At 42.2% G+C, this 26,277-nt stretch overlaps 1 protein-coding gene and 1 long non-coding RNA gene across 3 annotated transcripts in view; one reads left to right on the plus strand and one right to left on the minus strand.

Annotated features, from left to right (window-relative positions):
* Positions 1-2,307: 2,307 nt before the first annotated feature.
* DOCK4 (dedicator of cytokinesis 4) overlaps positions 2,308-26,277 on the minus strand; it is a 470,931-nt gene continuing 446,961 nt past the window's right edge. For both annotated transcript variants that reach the window (XM_070468527.1, XM_070468524.1), the window contains 11 exons: positions 23,146-23,322; positions 22,077-22,160; positions 17,067-17,186; positions 16,594-16,715; positions 16,145-16,265; positions 15,056-15,137; positions 14,816-14,925; positions 12,202-12,274; positions 10,363-10,476; positions 7,677-7,738; positions 2,308-4,895 (listed from right to left, as the gene is read on the minus strand). In XM_070468527.1, coding sequence (XP_070324628.1) covers positions 4,479-4,895; positions 7,677-7,738; positions 10,363-10,476; positions 12,202-12,274; positions 14,816-14,925; positions 15,056-15,137; positions 16,145-16,265; positions 16,594-16,715; positions 17,067-17,186; positions 22,077-22,160; positions 23,146-23,322 — 1,482 coding nt within the window. In that variant the 3' untranslated portion in view covers positions 2,308-4,478. The remainder of the gene's footprint in view (positions 4,896-7,676; positions 7,739-10,362; positions 10,477-12,201; positions 12,275-14,815; positions 14,926-15,055; positions 15,138-16,144; positions 16,266-16,593; positions 16,716-17,066; positions 17,187-22,076; positions 22,161-23,145; positions 23,323-26,277) is intronic.
* LOC139035495 (uncharacterized) lies at positions 14,337-23,302 on the plus strand. Its single transcript, XR_011488080.1, has 2 exons — positions 14,337-14,758; positions 21,051-23,302. It is a non-coding gene; the product is annotated as an uncharacterized lncRNA (long non-coding RNA).

Below are 26,277 nucleotides of genomic sequence, written 5' to 3' on the forward strand. Positions count from 1 at the left end.
CACCACATACACACATCTTCCTTACCTTCATCTTTCCAAAATAATTTGGAGTTAAATATTTTACATTTCCAAGACTATGTAAATATGTAGAGCTGACTCCATGGTATACTATAATTACATACTTATTTAAACATTTTTCTGTTTTCTCTGAAGTTATTTTCCTTTCCCTTTGACTTGCATAGATTTCTAGGTACTTCTCTCATCCATCCCTCAATTGTCTTATAAAAGTTTCATTTCCTGTCAGTAGTTCAAACACATCAAGCATTTCATCAGCCTGATCTTCTTGGGACATTCCACTCAGCAGATGATGGCATTTATTATGGCTGTTCAGTGTCCTCACTTGTAGGTTTTTGGCTTCTTCACTGGTTGTGAATGATGGCGGAGCCGAGGTGGGGGGGCGCGGTAAACTGGATTAGTGAGATGGTACTTGTGTTCAGAATGTTGGGGATTTTCTAGTATTCCATACAAATAGAGGATCTAAAGTGCCTTCTCTGGGATGAAGTATCTTCAGTAGGTGATATACTTAAGTGTTGGTGCCTATTACTCTAATGTTGTCTTCTCTCTCCTTTTCTTTATAGATATCAACTTACTTATACACAATTCTGTAAAATACTTAATTAGTGGAGTTATATTTTCTAAAATTTTAGGTAAAGTAGCAAAATTTTCTTCCCACATAGCAAAAAATAACAGCATTGATATTCAACCTTGGAAAAATATTGCTGGTGGCATTAAAATTGTTACAATTATGTCTGAGAAATAATTTGCCAATATGCATGATAGCAACAAAAATCATCCTTCCCTTGCCTTTGCAATTTTAGTCTAGGATTCCATGTCAAGGAATTAATTTAAAACATGGAAAAAGCTGTATGTCCCAATGGTATTACTTGCATTGGTGAAAAACTGGAAATATTATGTCCATTAATAGGGGAATGGCTAAGTAAATGGTGGGAATATATACTTTGCTTTTTATGTACATGTAAAAATATGAAAATACTTACTGTATTGTAACATTAAACAACAACCAAAAACTGAGTAGTCTGCCCAGTACCCTGTTCTTACAACTATGTAAAACATAGATGTTGAAAACTGAAACCATCTACTCCATACAGTTTACATGAACATGACCTCCATATTCCAACATTTGCTGGTATAACTTTACTCTTCCAGGAGTCTTTTTGCCAGGTAAATAACTTTATTTTTATAATGTAATTTGTCAACAGACTCATAAAGTTGTCAATAGAAAGTATCAACTAACAGTTATGTCCTAAGACTCTCTGAACCCTGCTGTTTCTTACCAATCCTCAATAATTATATCATGATCTGTACTCAGTCTTAAGCCCTGCTTCTTCAAAGATCTACCTTAAACAAAACTCCGGAATTTCAATAAAATCTGATATTGCCCTTGCCCCTCTGAGATACTGCCAAAGCTCTGTTGAAGTAATGTTCTCTGTTATGTCAGTTGGCAGTGAACTCAGCCCTGTATTATTGATTAATCATGTTGGGCTACTTGGGGAACCAGCAAGTAACAATATAGGAAAAGTGTGCAACATATGCATAGAGAAAAGACAAAAGGAATATGTAAAAATAAATAATATATGCATAAAGAAAAGACAAAAGGAATATGTAAAAATAATAGTTACATGAGGGGACTGTCAAATTTTCAAGTTTTTTTTAAATGGTATTATGTAATGAGGACAAGGTTTATTTCAGTTAATAACTAAGAATTCATTCTGGTAGAGCTATCTTTTAATGTGTTAAGATCAAATAAGGGCAAAGCTGTGTAACTTATTTTCTTTGTTGTATTTTGTAGAACAATCAATATCAATCCACAGAGAAGACTACTAAGGTAGAGAAAGAAGCTATTCATATTGTAATTAGGCTTGTCGAATTGAAACACTTGTGGATTCAGTGGTGATGAAAATGTTCCCCAAATGCTCTAAAATCACTTAATGTTGAGAAATAATCAGGAAGACATTGACAATGACCTTTAAGTGAGTTCTGGTACTTAATTTAGCCAGTGGTTTGCTTAGCACTGAGTGACCTAAATGTTGTAAATCTAACACAATATATAGATGCAGCTCGCAAAATTAAAAGCCAGGCTTTATTAGCAAATTTGGTAGTCAATGGACTTTGCAGTGTTAAATATATTTCCTATCATTTTACGAACATCAGGGAGAAAGCAGGCATGCAGACAGTTTGTGCAGCTGGCAAAAGCAGCACTCAACTATTCCTTTTGTACATTTGGCAATTATTTACACAGCTTCTGTTCAAGTAAGGATATGCTTATGACAGGAATAAAGACAGAAATACCAAGATTAATCAGGTAATTTTATTTAATATTTACCATTCAGCAGCAACCAACATGAACATCTGGGCTAATAGAATCTCTTGAAATGTTCTGCTATATAGCTGCTTCAGAAATACACACACATGATCGACTGTTCATTGCCCCAATTAAAAAAAAAAAATGGATTCAAGAGCAAATAACACTGATTTACACTGTGCCCAAGCACTAGTCAAGAAATCTATTAAATTACAGAAGAAAAGGAAATCAAAGCTTTGTTATCTTAAGCATGTCACCTTATTTAAATGGAGGGAAGGCTTTACTTCTTTAAAGCAACAGAAATATGTATCTTCCTATATATATAGATATATATATACTTAAGGATGTGATTACAAACACAAAGTGTTATCATCAAAAGCAAAAGCTAGTTCAAGAAATTTTCAACTGAAAAACTTGCAAGATACAAAGCTAAAATTCATGTTCCTTTTCTCTATTAAGAATACTTTCACTAAACATAAATATTTTAACATATATTAATTTTTCTGACATTCAAAACTGTAGTCAATATGGCAGAATTATTGTTAAAAGCACATATGTACAAATATTCTTTTTCCATACATAAAGTATTTGGCATAATTATAACAATCATACTGCATCCACAACAGTTTGCTTTTATTTTTAATTTTTTTACACGTAATGGTATCTCTTATTAAAATTAACCAGTTATGTACAAAAATACTTGAACATTTATTATAGAAAACCTCTATAACCAGTCTCAACAGCATATACCTGCTGAATGGTTTCGAAGGGAATATAAAAAAGTGGTCACTGCCTTCTGGGTAAGCTATCAACAAAAACACACAGTTAAACTAAAATGAGCTTCCCAACAAAAGAGGGAAAATATTCAACAGTATGATTTAAAATACAGTTCATATCTATTGTCAGTTGAGTGTTATAAACAGTCAGTAAAGAAAACAAGATATAAAATACATTACTACATACAAGGTGCTTTTCTCTTTTCACACTCCTACGACTGTGGCATTAGCATCCCTATCTAAATCTAAGATGCTATGTTGTAATGTTCAAGCTAGAGCAGTCTATAGCCATCCTCCTTCAACAAAAGGACAACAGGATTAGTTCAGCAGACAAGCCCCACTGGTAACAATGGAGTTGTGAGGAATTTCTTATTTTGTGCAGGACTGAAAGTTAATGCCCTTGCCTTTTAAAAGTCCTTTTGCTATTTAATCATGCTAATATATTTTCTCTACTTTTTTTCTTCATTTACTCTATCGATTTAATACTGTCCTGTATTGATTCCTGAATTCTTGTTAATGGGACACATTAATTTGTGCCTACTTAATACATGAACATCTCTTCTTCAATGACAAATTGGGTAGCAGAAATTATCTAAGGAAGCACAAGATTCAAGTAAACATTTCTCCTGGGGTCTTTTGCTTCATCAACCTGATGGGAACTCTGGAAGTAAATTGCACCTTGAAAAGAAATACAGTAGATACCATGGTGTCAGGGTACTAAACGGTTTACCAGCCAAATGCTATAGTAGCTTCTGAACAATGTAGACAGCAGTCAAGGTCAAAAGCAACCTTCAAGAAGTATGTTTCAAGAACAAAACCGCTTCCAGTCCCAATCTTTGCAGCTCCTTTAGTGTATATCTCATTAGCCTGCTTTAACTTTTAATTATGACGATGTGCATTCACTTGTCTGTTGATAGAAAGAGTCAGAAATCTCACCTTATTTACAGAAGTCTTCTAAAGTAAGGACCACTGCCTTAGGATGTGCACTGACTTAATAAGCTTTCATGAAGTATCAAGTATTCAGTAAAAAGTATACAACACTATCACGCTTCGTATTGTTCGACAATATTTTACTGGTTGAGATTATGTAAAAAAAAAAAAAGTGAACATAAAAAGATACAAAAGAAGGCTTTATCACTATCACTTTCAAACGAGAAACGGTGTCATGAAATTCAGCCATACTTGGGACATCTGGCGTTGGGGATCAGTAACTTTTAATATTGTGCAACATATTCTATTAAGCGAGTTTAAATTCCATTCATCTAAAGACAAATCTGAGTTAAGTTATTAAAGTGCCTACACTAAGGATGTCTTCTCACCATACCTCTTGATGTCTTGTAAACGGCAAAGAATGCGTCGCAGGGAAGTAGAAAAGGGACTTATAACTGGGAGACCTTCCGGGGCAGGGGCCTGGGCCGCGGGCCGGGGTCCGTCCTCCTGGTCCCGTTCTCCAGGTGGCCCGACCGCGCCGCCAGGGGCTTGGGGGGCAAGGCGGGCGGCTCGGCGGTGACGGGGATGGAGAGGCTGTGAGGCAGCGGCACGGGGCGCCGCAGAGTCCGCTCGTACACGCTGTAGGGCGGCGGCGTCTTGCTCTCCTTGCGCACCGGCTCCTCCGACCCCGGCGGCGCCGCGGCCGGCTCATTCACCTGATTCTCGAAGCCTGAGGTCTCCGAAGTGCTACACCGGCTGAGGGAGGAAATCCCGCTGCTGTAGCTGCCCGACAGCACGGGGGAGCTGGAGACGAGTCCTGGGGAGTGGTACTCCACGGGGGACGGGGTGAAGGACTGCACGGAGCCCTGTGCGGGGGGAGACGGCAGAGCGGTCAGCGTCGGGTGATGAGCTCTGCTGGGTCCCCCATCAAACCCAGAGGCCGAAGCCCTCCTCTCCCCCACCCCTGGGAAGGCATGGCAGGCCCTGCCCCGGAGACCTCTGGGCTCTTGCCAGGCTCACAAGCTGAAGGCTGGCAGCCCTCAGGCTATGTAGCACTGTTTTTAAAAGCCTCGGTGGTTAATTCTGTAAAATAGGGCGGTTTCCCACCAAATGTGCATTTCTTTAAGCACTGGACGTTCTAGCACCGTGGCTCACTATCCCTTTAGGTAATCTCTAGCTGAGCAGGGACTGGCCCTTTGGATGGGGCCTGAATCCGTCGGTTTCCCGCTGTCACCACCACATCACACAGACGCCTCAGTGCTGTCTATTCCCACTGGCAGCAAGATCTGCACTTCCCTTTGGGCTTCCCTGCTGGCTCAGAGGGTAAAGAATCTGCCTGCAATGCAGGAGACCTGGCTCCATCTCCGGGTGGGCAAGGTCCCCTGGAGAAGGAAGTGGCAACCCGCTCCAGTACTCCTGCCTGGGAAATGCCGTGGACAGCGGAGCCTGGCGGGCTACAGTCCGTGGGGTCACAAAGAGGCGGACACGACTGAGACACGCACACACACACTCTCCCTCTCTCCTAACAGCGCTCTGTGAAAAGAGGATTCTACTGGGAAATATTGCATCCTATGTACTCCTTGAGTCCATTCAAAGCCTATTAGCTCATTAAAGTCTGACAATAAAGGAACCTCAAAGGCTTTGTTCAGTCCAGTGTTTGCTAAACTTATTTCACCACAGACCTTTTTTTATACCTCCTCATTTATCACATAATGGCCTATAAAACCAAGAAATGTTATCCTACACTAACTTTACCTCGGTCTCTCTTTTTAAACATGAGAATGCTGGTAGACACAAATCCTTTCATTTATCAGGAGCCTAAGATCAAGAATGGCCAATTAAAAGATCCAAATTCACTGGTGTGTTTTGTTAAAAGTTCGACCCCAAGTGCAAAACAGGGCAGGTAAGCTGAATCTTCTCCACGGGGTTAATTCCCTCATTTAATTGCTGAAAAAAACTCTTAAGGAGTTTTCTGCATTCTAAGCACAGCAAGAGAAGGGGACGGCAGAGGATGAGATGGTTGGACGGCATCACCGACTCGATGGACATGAGTTTGAGCAAGCTCTGGGAGCTGAAGATGGACAGGGAAGCCTGGCGTGCTGCAGTCCCTGGGGTTGCAGAGTTGGCCACAGAGTGACTGAACTGAACTGAAGCACAGCAAAGCTAGTAACGTGGGGGCACTACGCCCTCTAATGTCACCCGGAGTTACAACACAGTGGTTCATCTTTTCAAAGCCTGATTTGTAGATACTGCTACAAGGCTACCTGTGGCCAGCAAGAACACAGGCAGGTATGTAGAAAGAAGGGTATACACCACTTTGCTAATTGGTGGCTACGCGAATATTTTCAACTCTTTGATTCTATTATTAGGAATTATTCTTTTTTAATTTTACCTGATTACTAATTTGCACAATCAAGTTAAAAAATGCATATGTGAATCCCATAGCAACATGTGGGGTTCTTTGCGAGTAAGGGGAAATGTAACGATGCGGAAACACCGTGTGGCTTTGTTTCCAACACATTAAGATAAGTCTATGGCTCCCGGGGTGAATGCAGTCCCATGCACTTTACGATTAACAGCTGCATGGCAGTATGACAACCAAACCAGCAGATAATTTGCACCCACTAGCAAATTTTGACATCAGAAATGTCAGCAATGCAAATCACGCTTTTTTTTTTTTTTTTTTGGCAATTTTCTCCACTGCAGGGGTGGGGTGGGGGAGGGGAGGTTTCCTTCCAGATTCTCAATTTCTACCAGCAACAATCCTGAGTACCACAGATGCACAGGATCACAATCTGCCCTTATGTGTTTGCAGAAGCTAGTTTCTGTTTTTCTTTTACATTCGTTCGAAATGTCTCATCAACAAAAAGGACACGGAGCATGCGAATCCTAAGCCATTCAGGAACAAATCATTCCTTCCACAGTCACTTCATCTTTAAGCCTCTGGTGTAGCAGCTCTGAACACCTACCTCTGAAAGCACCAACAATCCTTGCAGCCAGTCTGATTCAATTTGGATAGAGACTAAATATTATTCTTTACCTTCAGGAGGAATTTTGTATGTTTAGAGATGTTAAATAGTCTATGTCTTCATATTAAATCAAATATCTGACCTTTAAAGCTTTCCAGTTTGTTTCCCAGAGATTTTAAAATTCATTTTACTGTCTTGTTTTTCATGATCAAGTATGTACCTCTAATGTAAATGGAAGCCTTGGTATAATATGTTAAAAGAGAAAAAGTTGGGTTTGGCATTTTCAAAATGAGACTGATGAAAAAGGCACTTGAGAATATTTAGTAGATCTTGGTTATTTTTCAGCATTATCCTTTAGTTTAAGGCACATCAAAAACAAACACTTAAGTTGAAAATATCCTAGAAGATACCTAGGGACCATTTCTTTCTAATTCAGTGTATATACTCACTCTAGTTTGTACACTCTCATTGCTACCATTTGGAGAAAAAGGCTAATAATCTGAAACCAAACAGCAGACTCCCCAAAGGGAAAGTCTAATGTTGTTTTCTCACCCATCTTCCTCTCCCCCTTCTATGTTCTCTGCCTGGTCTTTGTAGATGAAAGCACCTTATTGATGTAACAGGGGAAAAAGTAGCAAGGGGCCAATTTCTAGCTCCCATCTAAACAAGAGCCTGTACCTTCAGTGGAGATCGCCCAGCAGGCGAGGGGGATACTGATGCCGTGTGCCTTGCTGGTGAAGCTGTGAAGAGAGAGAATCATTTCAGTTTAGAAAACCAGACAGCTGACTACCTGAAAAAGCCCTCTGTGTGTACAAACCCATACAGGTGATCCCGCGCACAAGGATCTAGGCAAGGGGGGGCGTGGGTGGAAAGACTGAATGGTGCCCACCCAGAATGGATTCCCCACAAAGGATGGCAGCTCCAAGACATGGGGTAATCAGTGAGAAGTAACCAGAGCACACATGATGCTTTAACCAAGTGACTGGTCCAGCATCCTTTCCACCTCCTCAAAGCCCAGATGCTTGTCTGCCCCTTGGTCTATTTCAAAGGGAGCTTTTACGCGTGAGGTGCCAGGGAGCAGACTTTGGGCTGAGCAGGAATGGAAAGACCCAGGTCCCCCTGGGTCACCCAGACAGCTTCGAATAGGTCCCTGGGAATGTACTGACATCAGTCTCCCCTTTCACCACCCCTTGCCCCCCCCCCCCCCCCCCTGCAATATTCCTGAAATTGACAGAAACCCCTTGGCTACATCCATATAAAAGGTAAGAAGTTTTCGACTTTTCTCCCTAATGTCTGTACTTGGGTTAGGAGGTCATCATTAAGATAAGAAGAACCCTCTCTGTTTCTCCCAGCAGATTTTCAAGCCTTACACCTGGGAAATGGCCAGTGTGATGACTCTGCCGTGTGTGTGCCCTCATGGACCAAATCCACCTCTCTAAAGCGTAAGCACACATACTACAGCCAGCCATGACACTGTCAGCACGAGAGTATAAGCCAGATTTCCCAGGTCTGCCTACAGCATTTTCAGTGGGCTCAGGGTTTGCTGCTCTGCGATGAGCTGCCATGCTCCCAGCTGTCACAGTGGGGTTTGCAGCTCATAAGAAAACCACAGAAAGGCCGAAGGGAAGAGAGACAGTTACAGATCCCACCAGCAGTGAGCACACAGGATGACATGAGCACAGACCATGACAGCAATGAGTGCAGAAGGGAAGGCAGCGCTGCCAAGGTAACTGGGGAGAGGTACGGTCACCTGCGTGCTCTGGGCCTAAGGGCTAGGGAGAGTGGCCGGTCCCCCCCAGTGGGGTCGTGCAGATCCATCTTGCATGCCAGGGTATGCTGTTAGCATGTGCCATGTTCCATTGCCACTGTTAGTTCTCAATTGTGGGTGTCGAGTATAGAATAAGAGCATGGACGTCTAGGGAAGCACATCTTGATTGGGAAATGGCATTTTTATTGTCTGGGACCCTCTTCCTCTCAACTTAGGCATTCCCTGACACCACCACTGTGGACCACCCAGCAGCCCCTGCACCCTCTGCATGTTTAGAGTGATGTTTCTCTGGAAAAGACCTAAAATAGTTCTATCCTTGTCCTTGCCTACAAGGTAGAGTTAGCCTAGGAACCTAAATACCATGAATATTATTGTCCCTTTGAAAACACTTTTCAAGTTTCCAACTTTAGGGACACAACCAGGTTTAAACTGGAGGTTGCTGCAATGTACAAACATCATGAATAAAACACCAAGTACTGGTTCGTGAGTTTTAAACTTCCATGGTCACACTGACCTAGCAATGCAGATTATCAAGGAAGGCTATAGTTATTTCTTGTTCTGTTTGAAGATCTCACATGTCTTTCTAAATCTACTGGCAACTTCTAGCTTTGGAAAGTACAAAACAAACTGGGTAGCACACAGTTTATTTTAAAAAGATAGTTTTCTTTCTTTGGTTAAAAAAAAAGAAACTAGAAAGATGTTAAAATACAGCAACGAAACAGGGTGATCAATCTAGAAAAATCCATGAAAAACATAGTGTCATATTTTCTCATGCCTTTAGGCTAGTTGTATTTGTAAAGCTTCAAAACGACTCTAAATATAGGTGAAGTGTTGAGAAAGCTCTCCCCATCAAGAGGACACAGTTAGTAAAGTGCAACAGCCTGTCTTAAAAACTGCCCTCATACACAGGTCCCCCAGCAATGGCTTCTTCAAGAGGAAAGGGGGTCCATTACTGTTATAAACTCGGACAGGAAGTTTCTTAAGAATAATCTTCAGTGGCTCAAAATTTAGAAAGGTTTGGTAAAACACAGATTCTAGGGCTTTGGCCCAGATATAGTAAAATTCTGATTCTTAAACCACGTCCCTAGGAGATGCAGTGCCTTGAATGAACCCTTTGAGAAAGATGACCCTGGAATACAGTCTTGGCTAAGCCATAGGGGCAAGGTACTGGTTGGTTGGTTCTCCACAAGCCTATCCAAATCACAGTCAATCCTACTCACGGACAACCTGAAATGGGGGCATCAGTCCTGCAGAAAGTGGCTGGAGTTCGCAGAGGCTGATAAGAATGAGGTGCTTCAAGCGAAGGATAGAGAAGATGCTAGTAGTTCAGCAAGGTTAGGGTGCCCCCCCCCTGCCCCCAGTTCTGAGGATGGTACCTAGGAAATGAATGTTCAACAGTTTAGGAGTGGTGTGCTTGTGGACTTAGTATAACAGGAGTTGAGGAAAAAGAGGGAACACTGCAGATGAATTCTGTAGCTACTACAAAGGTTTTTACCTTGGACACATCAAATGCCTACCTTTCTGAGGAATTCAGGTCGGAGTAGTCAATAAAAGTTATTTTTATAAAAATGATTGTTAAATGCTTCAAATACCCACCAGTCTGTGTGGGCCGTGGAGGGACTGGGGGAGAGATGAGCTTCCCACCATCTGCTATGTTCTTGGCTTCCTTCCCACTGTCCAGGCTCCAGCTGCTAGGGGTGGGGTTCACAGCTGGAAGGGAATAACACAGCTAAAATCACATGGTCCACGTCACCCTGCGAACACTCAATCTTAGAAGTCAGAATTATCCAGAATGAACACAGCAGCTGGATTAAAAATAACAATAAGGAAACTTCCTAAATGCGAACCCTTTATTTAATTGCCCACCTCACAATTATAGGTGACATTTCATTGGGTGATAGCATGTCTCTCTTTTTCCCTCAAGCAGTCAGAACTGCACATCTCGACAAAAGAGTGTAGAAACTTGAGATTTACAAATGTGTTTAGACACTGGATAACAGATGGAAGATGTAGTCACTCGACTATTTTAAAACTTGATTTTTAGCGGAATTTTCTGGACAAATAGCACCCTAAAAGGGGGAAGGCAGTGGACACTAATATCTCCACTTCCTGGCAGAATTACTGGTAAGGAACAGCCACACCACACCATCCTGTTGGCCCTTGTTCCTCAAGTCAAAGGGCTATAGTGGAGAACGTCCTAAAAAAATAATTTGGAATGCTGACAGTATCATTCCTTTTTTGTAATCTATCTGCTGCACACTTCAGTAAGATGCAGAAATATGGAACAACCCCGTTAGGAACAAGGGCAAGACATACAAGGTTATAAATAGCTGCTCTGAGAGGAGGTTTACAAAATCAAGTCTTTAGAGAGTTCCAGTCTGTTGCTTGCTGAGCAGACCCTGCCACCTGGTGGACATAGCCAGAATTTCAACATTTTATGATTATATTACCACTTTAATTGGATGGAAACAACACTCGTAAAATACATTTCCTCTGGTCCTTTTAAAGGTAGCTTTGTGGGTTTTCTTTGGTAAAAGAGGTGAGAAAACGATCACCTTTCTAAGTTATCCAGACAAAGATCAATATTCGACTTGTAGCTGTAAAGCAAAATGTGTGCTTTGAAATAATTTAGGCTACAGTCTTGCTGATTCCTATCTCCCGAGGAAAGTTTTAATGTATCCGTGTACTCAAATGACAATGCAGTCGAGATCTTAATGGGGACAATTAAAATGCACTTTACAGGGATATGTCATTAGTGTGTTAATTTGCTGGCTCGGGGACTGCTCTGATTTTTGAGGCTGACTGGGAGGTGAACGAGTGCCCTGCTGCCAGTCCCCATCCCCCTAGCTGAGGAAGTCACATTTAATCCACCCTTCTTCCTCTGCTGTGTCACACAGACCAATGCTAATTGGCTGTTAACTGCTATGCATATGTTGGTTTCTCATTTTTCATGTGACCTTGAGGCAGGGCACACTCCATTATGCAGTGGATTGCAAACTTTCAATAGCATCTGAGTCACCCACAAGCAACAGATGAGCTGACTGAATGAGCTTGGTGAGGCAGACACAACGTGGGACCAAGGGCCCATCTGGGAAGGTGCTTACTGTCCTTGTGTTGAACAAGCAGCCTGACTGGCCACGTGGTTTCAGGCAGCGCAGCAACTGCCTGAGTGGCTCACTGAGTGATACCTAAAGTCATTAAACAGAGGTGTCCCTACCTTGCTCAGATTCTGCTGCTAAATCCTACAGGAAAACAGTTTGTGAAGAATGTATCAGAAATAACTGCCTTCCATCTATCCCCTAAGAGCAGATCAGTCCTGATCATTAAAGATCTGCACATCTGCCTTCCACAGGGACACAAGGGCGACTGGAGGAAATGAAGACAGCACACTGCTACACGTTCCATGACTGACGAAGACACTGGCTTCATACCCACCTTTCTCAGGCGCAGAAAGATTGGGGTCACTGCGTGGCAAGGCTCCATCTCCAATGTGATTAAACAGCAGCCTCTGGAAAGGCACAAGAATATTTTTATGGTGCAAGATACTGACAGGTGAGATCTAGAAAACGAGGTGATTATTTTATTACTGAATGGTGTATGCTACTGCTCCGTCGTGTCTGACTCTCTGCAACCCTCTGACTCACCAGGCTCTTCTGTTCATGGAATTTTCCAGGTAAGAAGGCTGGAGTGTGTTACCATTGCCTACTCTAGGGGGTCTTCCCAACCCAGGGATCTAACCCACAGCTCTTGTGTCTCCTGCATTGGCAGGCGGGTTCTTTACCACTAGTGACACCTGGGAAGCCCTTACCGAACCTTTTGTTTTAAAAAAAAATGTTTCATATGGCAAAATAAGCCATATAAAACATTACTGGCTTAACACTGTTGATGATTGGCTTATCATTATTGAATTATTGTTCAATAATGACTCAATTATATTTAAGGGAAAAAAAGGAGAAGACCCTTAGGTTTCAAACAGTGTTTCTAAATGGTGTTTTAAAAGTCTATAGAGGATTTCAAATATTGGGCTGGCCAAAAAGTTTGTTTGGGTTTTCCCATACCATCCTCAAATGAACTTTTTGGCCAACCGAATATAACTGGCAAATAAATTTTTGTAACAAAATATGGAAAAAATAAACAGTAAGTAGCAGTTAAGCTACAGTGCTCTTTATAAATACAAATGCTAGACTGGCAATATAAAATATAAGTAAGAAAGAAGAAATATTAGCTCAAAAAATCTCTAGTCAATGAACTTTACATTTTAAATCCTAGATTAGGTTAAAACATATGAAATGGTTAGTATGTTGCAATCTTTAACCCACAAAAATGCCAGTTTTACATAGTTCTACCTAATATATTAAACGAAAGGCACCAAGTCCTTAAAAGTAGATACACCAGAGGAATGTGTATTATGGAAATTTTGGCAACACACACTGCTTCAAATTTTACCAAAAGCAGAAAACTCGGGAGGCTAATCTGGAAGTCTTTCAGAGCTCCCCACGCTGGTGACCTGCTCTCCAGGAGCAGAGGGAACAAACTGAAAGTCCTGGGCAACATCAAGTGACAAGGGGAAATTAAAGCAGCCAGGTGGTTCAGGAAAATGCACTTGGCTCAGTTTCTGCAACACGTCCATGTTGTGTGGATGGGGTACCCTGGAACTTTGGGGAAGATCAGAATCAGCAAAGAAACCAATCCAGGCAAATCCCCCTCATTCTCATCCATTTCCAGATGCAACTAGCCTTCTGCCAGGATGGTGTGGAAAAACAGAAAATGAGCTGGAGGATAAATAATGATTACTCTCTGCTCCTGAGTTATCCACAAATAACCGATAAAACTGAGGGCTCCATAGGAATCTTGACCTTTGAAACCCCGCCTCAAGGAGCTTAAAGGGCCCAGGGGTGAAAACGTTGGCCCTGCAGTCACTGAGGCTGAGAGAAATCACTGCAGACCCAGGTCTGAGCGGGTGGAGAGGGCTGCTGGGGAGGCCCCAGGGTTCAGCCCCTCCCTCCTCAGTGCATTTAAGAACCGCAGAGGCTTGTATATTTTTGAGATTAATCCTTTGTCTGTTGCTTTGTTTGCTATTATTTTCTCCCAATCTGAGGGCTGTCTTTTCACCTTGCTTATAGTTTCCTTTGTTGTGCAAAAGCTTTTAAGTTTCATGTATATTATCTAGGGTGAAACAGATCACCAGCCCAGGTTGGGTGCATGAGACAAGTGCTTGGGCCTGGTGCACTGGGAAGACCCAGAGGGATCGGGTGGAGAGGGAGGTGGGAGGGGGAACCGGGATGGGGAACACATGTAAATCCATGGCTAATTCATTTCAATGTATGACAAAAACCACTGCAATGATGTAAAGTAATTAGCCTCCAACTAATAAAAATAAATGGAGAAAAAAAAAAAAAGAACCGCAGAGGCAAAAAGACGCCCTCTTCACTCTTGGAAACCTCGGTAAGCAATCCGTGGCAGCCATGCGTCTCCTCAAGGAGGCGCTAGGGTAAAGAACCCGCCTGCCAATGCAGGAGACATAAGAGATGCAGGTTCAAACCCTGGGTTGGGAAGATCCCCTGGAGGAGGGCATGGTAACCCACTCCAGTGTTCTTGCCTAGAGAATCCCATGGACAGAGGAGCCTGCTGGGCTCCTGTCCATGGGGTCACAAAGAATCGGACATGACTGAAGCGACCTGACACGAAGTGCAAGGAGTTCCTCCAAATTTCTGCAGACAGACACCCCCGCCCCTAACTCAGTCACCCCTGACCTCTCTTAATGTTCAAGTGGCAGCAACAAAATAGTCAGATCAAAGTGGGTAAAATCACTTCCCAATTCCCTCTCAGCTCTACTCCCCGGCAACCACCAGGCACCCACGTCAGATTCGACGGTTCACACAGAACTTCCCAACACCAGGCCCGGGGCCGAGGTGTGGACTTCACTCAGCTGGACTTGTCAGCACGGCCCGTCTGGTGGTCTCTGGCAGCTCCCGTGACTTTCTGCAGCCCTGTAAGTAGCATCCAGACTTCTCCTTGTTTCCTAGAATTTCCATCCCCCACACCCTACCTGAGAAGGTTCCACAGGTGTCGGATAGATGGCGCTGCATGGCCGCTCTCTCGGGGACAGGCAAGCGTTTTCTCTGGAATGTTTGTGTTTGTCGGACAACAGAGGAGAAGCTGGGAAGAGATGGGAAGAGAGGCTCCTCAGGGTGGTGAGCTGGGGCCGTTTGGAGGAGAAAACCTGAGCCTACGGGAGACTGGAAGGTCCGCTGGGCACCCTCAGTCCACCCCACGCCTTGGCACTGACCTCTGGCACTCGAGGGAGCAGAACTTGTCACATTAGGCGAGGCGGAGTGAGTAGAGCTCAAGCTTGAGGTAGATGGACTTGGCTGGAAAACACGGGAGCTGTCATCAGATAAGGCTTAGAGGCTGCAGACTACACTGACACGTTTGAAACAAAATCACCATTTTTTTTTTTCCAAAGTAGGAAAAAAAAAAGCCCATTAAGAATTATGGGAAAATCTCACTAACTCAGACCAATATGGATGCCTGTCTGAATTAATTAAAAAAAAAAATCTGAGATTTTTGACACCTGCCAAAGGAATGCCTTTGTGTTCAATTTAGCTCCAAACAGCCTATGGCTAAAGACCAGTTAGCAGCGGCTCCCTGACTAAAGTACTAGCAGAAAGGTTCCCAGCCTCGGGCAGGTAAACAGGTGAGTGCTTCTAAAAGGCAGAGAACATGTCTGTGCCTTTTCTCCAATGTCGCACGTTCAAAGCGTAAATTTGGCAATATGTGTTATGCCCCCTTTCCAAAGACAGAGGTGAGGAAAATTTCAGCTGAGTCTTACCAAGTGATTATCAATGTCCTGTTAGCTGTATCTAAACACAAATGTTTGTTGCAAGAGTTACACTGACACTTAAATCCCTAAAAACCTCTGTTTTTCTTTAGTAAACAGTCTTTTCTTATGGGAAATTTCCAACATATACCTAAGTAGAGAAATCTTAGAATGGGCCCCTAAACCATATCTTCTTAAAGAAAAGAACAGAACACTTAGGAATGCTAAGAGGCAGCTGGTCAGTGGTGACAAGCTCCAGGACACCCAACTGAAGACCTGACTCAGAGGCAGAGCTCCAAGTTCCCCTCGCAGGGCCTGGCCGGGCTTGCCCAGCGCTGGCTCAGGTCTTCCTAGAGTGGCCAGGGCAGCTTTGAGAGAATCAGCTTTGCAGACTCCAGGGACCAATAAGGCAATACAGGTGTGTAAAGGTTTGTCCTTAGGTCAAGTTCTCGCTCGGAGGTCTGTTCCTAAGCATAGCAGAGTGAATGGAAACACTCATGATTGAGACAGAAAGGGAATAAACAGGACCAGACAAAAAGAAAACAGCTGATCAAGTACCTGCATGTTAAAGACTTCATCAGAGCTTTCTGATTGCCCTGTAATATTGCTTACTTCAGCAGACGCTTGTGAGGACAGTGAGGAGGAAGAGTATCGGTTGACAGCTGGGTAACTTAATGGGCTGTTTTCGGGGAGAAAAAGAAATGGCTGTTAACTTAGTCTCTACAGTGCACTTTATCACATGCTGGCATGGTATAAAAACCAAAGGGAAAAAAATACATACATCCCATTTTGTCGCCCCCCATTTGCCTCAATGTGATCAAACGTCTGAGTTTATTTCTCATGCTGTTGCTGTTTTACCAGCGGCAGATGTCTGCAGCTGCCTCTAGGGTTGCTTATTTCATTAAGAAACCGCGCATTTGACAAATTGTGCCATAAAGAACGAGACAATCGTTCCGCATCATCTTGTGGGAATGCCAAATTGTCAGATAATGTAGAATATGACTTACCTGCGTCGAGGAATTACCCTGGTACCATCTGGGCTCATGGAAGCAGGTGCTGAGTTTCTACACACACGAGGGCTTCCATTAGGAAAATGGACTGGACTGGCTTGTATACATGCGGAGAATTCCTAAAGAGGTAGTCAAGAAAATATTTCAGAATTGTAACGGTAAGGGCAGAATCACTCGAGAGGTGCTGTGTTGTACTAGATGTGCATTCTGATGGTCATAAAACCTTTATATAGGCACTTAGGAATGTAAGTTATTAAGCCTCCCCTCATTTACTTTTTTGTTTTCATGACAGTTAAGTGTGGTAAACCAAAGTTAATGCACTTTTAATATTTGAGGGCTCTCTGGTAAAATTTTGGTGCAGTTTGGCAGACAAACCAAAAGATGTCACTGTTGTATACTTCATAGTTTCTCTAACAAAAAGCAAATGGTAGAAGTCAGACTGCCCCCTGGCGGACCCTTTGTATACATACCTGAATCCCCAAGCTGGACTTCATCACAAAGAACTGGTCGACCAGCTTCTTGTGAAGGGGTCTCATATCCTGAGGCACAAACTTCTCGTGCACGGCCAAGCCAAATTCCAAAATCTGTGCCTTGAGAGTAATAGAAGGAAAAAATCCCCATCAGTGAGTACTGCCTTAAGTGCCTGCTGTGGATTCAAGCATGGTGCCCTGCGTTTTGCATGCATTACTGTTAACCTCCCCATCCCACAAGATAGGAGCAATCCTTAGTTTACTGCGGAGGACACTGAGGATCAGAAAATTCTGCACGTGCAGATGTAGCAAATGGACTGGTGGACACAGCTGGGGCAGGAAAGGGTGGGGTGGATTGACAGCGTAGCATTGACATACACTATAACGCCCTGTGTAAGACAGCTCGCTAGTGGGAAGTGCCGTATAAAATAGGGGGCTCAGCTCAGTGCTCTCAATGACCCAGAGGGCTGGGAGGGAGAATCCAGAGCGCGGGGACACATGTACACATATGGCAGATTCACGCCGCTGTACGGCAGAAACTAACACAACACTGTAAAGCAATTATACATAAATAAAAAAAAGAGAATTCTGCATGTACTAAAGGACAAATGGGAATCTGAACTTAAGTCTGATTCCAAGGACTTAACTGTCCTACTACCCCAAGTTTCTTTCCCATGTATTTTCAACCTGTAACAACAACCATATTTAACAGTTAAGCATCCCTTTGGCCTGTTCCTGCACTTCTCAGGAGGGGGCAAGGGATGCAGCTCCCTGTTAGGAGGGTCAGGTGGTTCTCCCTTAGTGATAAAGAACCTGCCTGCCAATGCAGGAGATGTAAGAGACGCAGGTTCAATCCCTGGGTCGGGACGATCCCCTGGAGGAGGGCAAGGCAACCCACTCCAGTATTCTTGCCTGGAGAATCCCATGGACAGAGGAGCCTGGCGGGCTCCATGGGGTCACAAAGCATCGGACACGACTGAAGTGACTTACACACACCACGTGGTTCTCCCCACGGGCCCTCTTTTCTGGCTGGCACGCTCTCAGCCACGTTACCCTTCTATCTCCCGTCAGTTCCTCTGTCCCTACCCCTCCCTCTCTCAGATTTTCAGAATCTGTCAGGGAGGAAGGAATGAGAGGATATTCTGTAACAGTTGCTTGCTTCCTGTTTTCGTTTAAAAATCTTCTTCTCCTTTATAATGCAAAAAGGAACAGTTCCTATTTTCAAAAAAGGTTTCCTGCTCTGAGAACCTAAACTGAGATGAATGTAAACATTTCAGTTTCCTTTGTACAGCTAGGTCAAAAGTGCTTAATCCCTTTGATGGGAGTAGAAGACATCTTTTACATTTTAAAAAACGCCCCATGCTACAGTGGTCAAAAGGACACATTTCAGAGGCTGAGAGGAAACCAAATCACACGTCACTACGAGACAGTCCTTTATCTTGACAGCCCGTGATGGTTCAAGTTTGAAAGCTTCAGGGCAGGCATGAGCGACTCTGGGGGGTGAGAGCATCCAGTACCTCCATAAGGGTCAGAATGGTGGCAACTTTGCCTGTAACATTTGCATAAAGATAAAAGAACACCTTGAAATAAATGTCAAGTGCAGTATGTCTGAGGCCCAAGGGCAAGCCCGGGCTCTGTGGGCAGGGAGGGGGGCTGGAGGAGTCGAGTCCACGGGCAGGGCCCTTGGTCCTCTGCATCTGAGACTCTGGCTGCGAAGGGCCCGCCCTTTGGTCCAGGTAAGGCTGCAGGTTGGGTGCTCCCGGAGGCAGGCTTCGGCATGGAGACTGGGCTGTTCACTGGGGAGTACCCCTGGGATCAGTGCCCATAGGAGGGAGGGGCAGAGCGGGACTGGACCGAATAGGAAACTGGACCTGCACGGCAGCCTGAAAGCCATTGCCGACCCCAGGGCAGCTAGGGGCCTTGAATGATTTCTTACAACTGCACTGTGTGTGCCCCAAATGGCCAGGCTGGGCCTCTCCTTCCCGGTTACTGGACGCAGGTCATCCAGGAAGGTAGGGACATTAGGCTAGGTGACACTGCAGCAGCGGCAATGCTGGAGGATCTGAGAGGCTAAGGTGGCTTCCAGCAGGCGGGGCCACAGGTCCTTTCTGGAAGGAGCCCTGGGGCTGTGCACCTCGGAGCCTACTAAACAGGTCTCTGAACCGCTTCTCAGAGGACCATTGCTCTCCAGCCCTCCCAGCTTCCTACAGTCCTGCAAGGACATGTGACTCGCCCAAGGTCACAAGGCTATACGTGCACGACTTGATAGGATCTAATGCTTCCTAGGCCACAGCTCTTTCCACAGGGTCCCATGATGCAGACAAAACAAAGGTTCCTCAATCTTTTTCTTGGGAGACTTCTTTAGTCAGTCAGTTCAGTCGCTCAGTTGTGTCTGCCTCTTTATGACCCCCTGAACTGCAGGATGCCAGGCCTCCCTGTCCATCTCCAACTCCCAGAGCCTACTCAAACTCATGTCCATCGAGTCAGTGATGCCATCCAACCATCTCATCCTCTGTCGTCCCCTTCTCCTCCTGCCTTCAATTGTTCCCAGAATCGGGTCTTTTCAAATGAGTCAGCTTGTCACACCTGGTGGCCAAAGTTTTGGAGTTTTAGCTTCAGCATCAGTCCTTCCAATGAATATTCAGGACTGATTTCCTTTAGGATGGACTGGCTGGATCTCCTTATAGTCCAAGAGACTCTCAAGAGTCTTCTCCAACACCACATTTCAAAAGCATCAATTCTTCGGCAGTCGCTTTCTTTTTAGTCCAACTCTCACATCCATACATGACTACTGGAAAAACCATAGCTTTGACTAGACGGACCTATGTCGGCAAAGTAATGTCTCTGTTTTTTAATATGCTAAGTTGGTCATAGCTTTTCTTCCAAGGAGAAAGTGTCTTTTAATTTCATGGCTGGAATCACCATCTGCAGTGATTTTGGAGCCCAAGAAAATAAAGTCTGCCACTATTTCCATTGTTTCCCCATCTAGTTGCCATGAAGTGATGGGACTGGATGCCATGATCTTAGTTTTCTGAATGTTGAGTTTTAAGTCAACTTTTTGACTCCCCTCTTGCACTTTCATCAAGAGGCTCTTTAGTCCTTTTTCACTTTCTGCCATAAGGGTGGTGTCATCTGCATATCTGAGGTTATTGATATTTCTCCCGGCAATCTTGATTCCAGTTTGTGCTTCATCCAGCCTGGCATTTCACATGATGTACTCTGCATATGAGTTAAATAAGCAGGGTGACAATATACAGCCTTAATGTATTCCTTTCCCGATTTGGAACTGGTCTATTTCATGTCCAGTTCTAGCTGTTGCTTCTTGACCAGCATACAGGTTTCTCAAGAGGCAGAGCAGGTGGTCTCATATTCTGATCTGTTTAAAAATTTTCCACAGTTTGTTGTGATCCACACAGTCAAAGGCTTTGGCGTAGTCAATAAAGCAGAAGTAGATTTTTTCTGGAACTCCCTTGCTTTTTCAATGATCCAGTGGATGTTGGCAAGTTGATCTCTGGTTCCTCTGCCTTTTCTAAAACCAGCTTGAACATCTGGAAGTTCATGGTTCACGAATTGCTGAAGTCTGACTTGGAGAATTTTGAGCATTACTTTACTAGTGTGTGAGATAAGTGCATTGTGCAGTAGTTTGAGCATTCTTTGGCATTGTCTTTCTTAGGGATTGGAATGAAAACTGACCTTTTCCAGTCCTGTGGCCACTGCTGAGTTTTCCAAATTTGCTGGCATATTGAGAGGCTTTTTAGCCCTTTTGATTTTAACTTGAGGGAAAGAGTTCAGTCATACTGAATACAGCAGGTAAGAATCCTGGGGTGAGACAAACTGCTCACAAGAGAATTAAAAATCAACAAAGGCTAAAGGCATTCCATAATCCTAAGTATTCGATGACCTAAGCTGCTCATTTCATTTCTAGCAACTACATCATCCCCAGGGCCACAATGAGAATTTAACTTCTCCTCTTTTTCCTTTCAGGTCAAATTCAAGTAATCCCTCTTTTCCAGAAGCTGTCCAACTGACTTTTCCACCCACAGTCCTGGTCCATGGTCACTTCTCTCCCTTCAGTATCAATTTTGTGGACCAAGCCTACAGAGCATAAAATATGGACGAAAACCAGATACAGCCTCATAATATCCTAGTCCAACAGAACATGCTTTGTTCATTAATTTGGCATTATCAAATGGAAAGAGATGCTTCTGTCACATTTTGTGATACATATTCCATTTTTCATAGATATAAAATGTTTCCTATTGATTTATTTCCTATTTAACCCAGCCTCTCACCATAATGTCTCCCACCTCAGAGGTTTTCAAACCATTTTCAGGCCAAGAGCTATCAACCGGGGAAGAGAAAGCAACAGGTTATTCACCCTGGTTCTTCATATTTGATGGAACCAAAGAAATAAAAGCCAACTGTGCTTCTGTAGAACTGAAAATGATGAGATGGTATGTAGATCTGTCTATGTCATATGATCTACAGGCTTTGTCTGTACAGCGTGATACTGTTTTAAAGCAAAGGGTATTACTGATTGCCCACTTCCTTAGTCTTAACATTTAAGTACGAATCTCATTCATTCATTTACTGAATCATTCATGTTAAGTTGGCCTGAAGTTACATGATCCCAAAATCTTGAGTGAAAAGTTGGCAACAAGTCTTTGGGGACTGAGCATTCAAAGAACGTGCCAAGGGCTGACATGATGTTTGCTATAAGGGGCTGCCATAGTTTACTCATTTTTTTGTTTTCCCCCCTACATCCAAGTGGGAAGAAAAAGTAGAAATTAGCAAGTCAGGATATATGACAAGTGAATCTGTAAACTGTGACTGCTAGATCTCTGACATATGGGGCTGGCCAAAAAAGTTTGTTTTTCTGACACAGCTTATGGAACAACATGGACAAACTTTTTGGCCAACCCAGAGAAAACCATGTAGATGGCACCCTGGGTAGGCAAGCACATGTGTGCATGGAAGAGGGAGAAGGTGATGGGCTTCTGCCCCTCTTACCTGCTCAAGCATCAGCTCTCTTAACCGTGCGATTTTCTCTCCATCTTCGGGGTGACTTAAGATATATTCCTTGACAAAGAATGCCTGGTAAGAAGAAGGGCAGTCAGGTTACTTCAAGAGGGTTACAAAGGAAGTGGAAGACACGCTTATTGTTTCTCAGGCTTCTTTAAAGAAATATCACTATTATACACCACTTTTGGGGGCTGGATGGAATGATTCAAAGTGTGGCAGCTGGTCAGAGGGAATACAAGGAGGTGATTGTTAACAGGCGATCAGAGACTGCATGAACTTTGTATGTATCTTTGGTAAAACAGCAAATCTAAATCCATAAGCTTTTATGACATCATGTTGTTGTTCATCACGTTCAGTCGTGTCCGACTCTGTGACCCCAAGGACTGCAGCACACCAGGCCTCCCTGTCCTTCACTGTCTCCCAGAGTTTGCCCAAGTTGTGCTAAAGAATGTTCAAACTACCGAACAATTGAGCTCACTTCCCATGCTAGTCAGGTTATGTTCAAAATCCTTTAAGCTAAGTTTCAGCAGTATTTGACTTGAGAACCTCCAGATTTACAAGCTGTGTTTAGGAAAGGAAGAGAAATCAGAGATCAGATTGCCAATATTTGTTGGATCATAGAGAAAGCAAGGGAATTCCATCAAAACATCTGCTTATGACATGCTATGCTAAAATAAGCTGCCTAAAGACTCAGAATGATCAAGATGGTAGCCCCATCTTCCAAACAAGGTTAGATTCTTTTATGTCCAAGGATCACTCTTTGCTTAGGGAAATGGGTTTAGGTAGCCATTTATTAAACAATTGTGATATCTTCACTACTTTTATTCAAGAAAACACACACATGCACATACTTTTAACCTCAAAATATCACACTCCGGGAAACAAAGTGTGCATCCCCAGTGATTATATATTCGCTCTATTAAGCAAAGAAATCTGGTTGTATTGATTGTAGCCCTATGTCAGCAGGCTGATGTATGTGCATATCTTGAAAAAAGACTTCTGAAACCTTAAAAAAATCACATATGAAAACTTTCATTTAACAATACCAAATCCTTACCTCTTGATACCTGGAAACTCCACCATTAACCGCAGCGTCTATAACTCCATTGAGGCACATGGTTAGGGGATTAATATTCTGCATCTGTCTTGTCTGACACTGACTAATCAGAGTCTTCAGCTGCTGATTCTTATTCTCCAGCACTTCAATAGCATTTTCCAGAGGACTCATTTCTACCTGAGAACAAATGAGCATAAATATATACTGGATTTTGTGACATTCAAGAAGAAAGACAAAGTAGATTATCCACATTCTGAATTATCTGTGCTCCCCTCAATATCTCTACTAGGGGCCATCGGTATAGAACAGACAAGGATATAGAAGACAAATTAGCTGTCTGTAAGGCCTGGGAAGAGAAGGTGATTATATTCACTGGCTGAAATGTGGTTCAAATAATCAGCAATCACTGATTATACATTAGCACTAAAACAATTTAATTCTTGAAACAAAATTCAAGCCTATGTATTTTACAATTTATTTCTTCTTTTCTTTTGAAGGCTAGGTGTTCAAGGACCCTGCATATTCTTAGCATCTTTCTAGATACTTAATGAGAAGTACCACAGGACATAACAAAATGCATTTACAGATCCTCTGATATCAAGGAGATTTCAGCCCAGTTGGGAAGATGGGACATATCCCCATATGGACCCCATATGCATATATAACAGCACCATAAGGTGGCACAGGATGGCACACAGTTTTGAGTTATAGAAAATAAGATAATCAGATATGCTGCAGGATCTATTTGTTCCAGGAGAGCCAAATAGAATCATAATGACTTTTCCACTCTGAGTTTTAATGGGAGACTCATTGTGAAAATGAAGAAACTGCTCTTCAAACGTACAGCATTGTGACCGTTACTGACATTGACCTACTCTTTGAAGAGAAGGTCTGCCAAGCTCTCATCTGTATAATAATCTAAGCTTAAGGATTATTAAGGAAGGGAAATTATTATTGGTTAAGGAAATAGTTTTTACAGGTCACCTGAATCATCTTAAACCAACACTGAAAAGTACTAGAATGATTTGACTATGTCAAAATTCAGAATGTACATTTATCAAAAGACATTATACAAGAGGACAGATAAACCAGAAAGTAGAAGATATTTGTAACGTAAAAATCACCAGTCTATGTCCAGAATATATAAAGAACTCTTATAAGCCATTAAGAGAAAGGCAAACAGCCCAATTAAATACGGACAAAAAACATAGCCATTTTATGAAGGAAGAAACCGAAATGACCAGTATACATATGAAAAGTGTCAAAATTGCATTTTTGATCTAAGAAGTGAAAAATAATACCACACTGATATACTATTAAGCACTTACCAGAATGGCAAAATAAGTATGACAGTAGCAAATGAAGTGAGAATGTGAAGAACTGAATCTCTTAATTCCTGCTGTTGAATGTTCAAATTGGTTCAATCACTTTGGGATTATTTATTAAAGATGAAGATATCTATATATTTTGTGAGCCAGTAATTCTACTCCTAGGCATATATCTGAGGAGAAGTGGAGTAGAAGATCTGTATACATGTATACTAGCAAACATGTACAAAATATTCATACTCATCTCCAAAATCTGTACATCCATCAAGAAGAGTGCATAAACATAGTATACAATGGAATACTATACAGCAATAAAAACAAGTCACATGTAATAACATGGACTAATATTGTAAATCATACTGACAGATGCAGTTACACTAGAATATATACAGAATTACATTATTGCACAGGTGTACCTCTTTTTACTGTACTTTGCTTTACTGTGCTTCACAGATACTATGTTTTTCCTAAATTGACACCCTCCATTGAGTAAGTCTATTGGAATCATTTTTTTCAACAGCATTTGCTCACTGCATGTTCTGTGTCACACTGGTAATTCTCACAATATTTTACGCTTTTTCATTATTATATTTGTCATGGTGAACTGTGATCAGTGGTCTTCGATGTTACTGTTATAACTGATGTGGCATTTTTTAGGAATAAAGTATTTTCACATTCTTGAAGGTATATACATTGTTTTTTCAGACAATGTTATTACATACTTAATACACTATAGTATAATGTGAACATCACTTTTATATTCACTGGGACATCAACTAATCCATGTGACTTGCTTTATTGTGGTAGTCTGAAACTGAACTTGCACCATCTCCAGGATATGCCTGTATAAAGTTTAAAACCACGTAAACTAAACTGACTTGTTTAAAGAGACATATATAGGTAATAAACAAAGCAAGAGAATGGGTACCATAAAAGTTATGATAAGGGAGGGAGTAGCAACTGAAAAATGAGGCACAAGAGGCCAGTAGGGTGCTATTGCCAGTATGCTGTTTCTTTACCTGAGTGGTGGTAAACAGGGTTTTATTTAATTATTTATAACATTAAACTTTTGTTTTGAGATCACAAAAGCTAACTCACAAAGAAGAAGTCTGAGAGTTCTGATGAACTGAAAGTTAAAAAGTCAATAAAACCTCTTGGAAACAGAAAGTAGAACAGTGGTTGCCAGATGCTGGGGGATGGGGGAAAAGGGAAATTGCTATTCAATGGATATTGCACAACAATGTGCATATAGTTAATACCATTGTATTATACATTTAAAAATGGTTATTATGGTGACTTGTAATTTTGATCACAATTTTTAAAAAATTTATGCTTACCCTTTAAATTAAATGTTAGTAATATGAAGAAATTTTACAAGTAAGCAAAATAAAATATAGTAAATACAGACAAAAGACAAATAATAACCTAGGAAAATATTTTCAACATATATTTCAGATGAATTATCAATATATCTCAAATACTGATGAAAACTATACAAAGAATATAATCAGTGCATTCACTAAAACTGAGTTAATATATGAAAACATACCATCTTCACTAGCACTCAACAAATGCCAAAAAAAGCCAACCCTACTGTGACCATTTTTGGCCTAATATCTGGAAATTTTAAAATAATATACAGCACCCTGTGTTGAAGAGAATGCTGGGAAAATGGTTATTCACAAGAACAGTTACCTCCTCCAGACAGAGCATAAATTAATACATGCCATTGCTGACCCATGAGTCAATATTACTGATTATATGTTGGTGAAATTATTCTAAGGAGATGGTCAAAGAAGTACAT

This window comes from Odocoileus virginianus, chromosome 1 (assembly GCF_023699985.2).
Source record: "Odocoileus virginianus isolate 20LAN1187 ecotype Illinois chromosome 1, Ovbor_1.2, whole genome shotgun sequence".
In the NCBI taxonomy this organism is placed as follows: domain Eukaryota; kingdom Metazoa; phylum Chordata; class Mammalia; order Artiodactyla; family Cervidae; genus Odocoileus; species Odocoileus virginianus.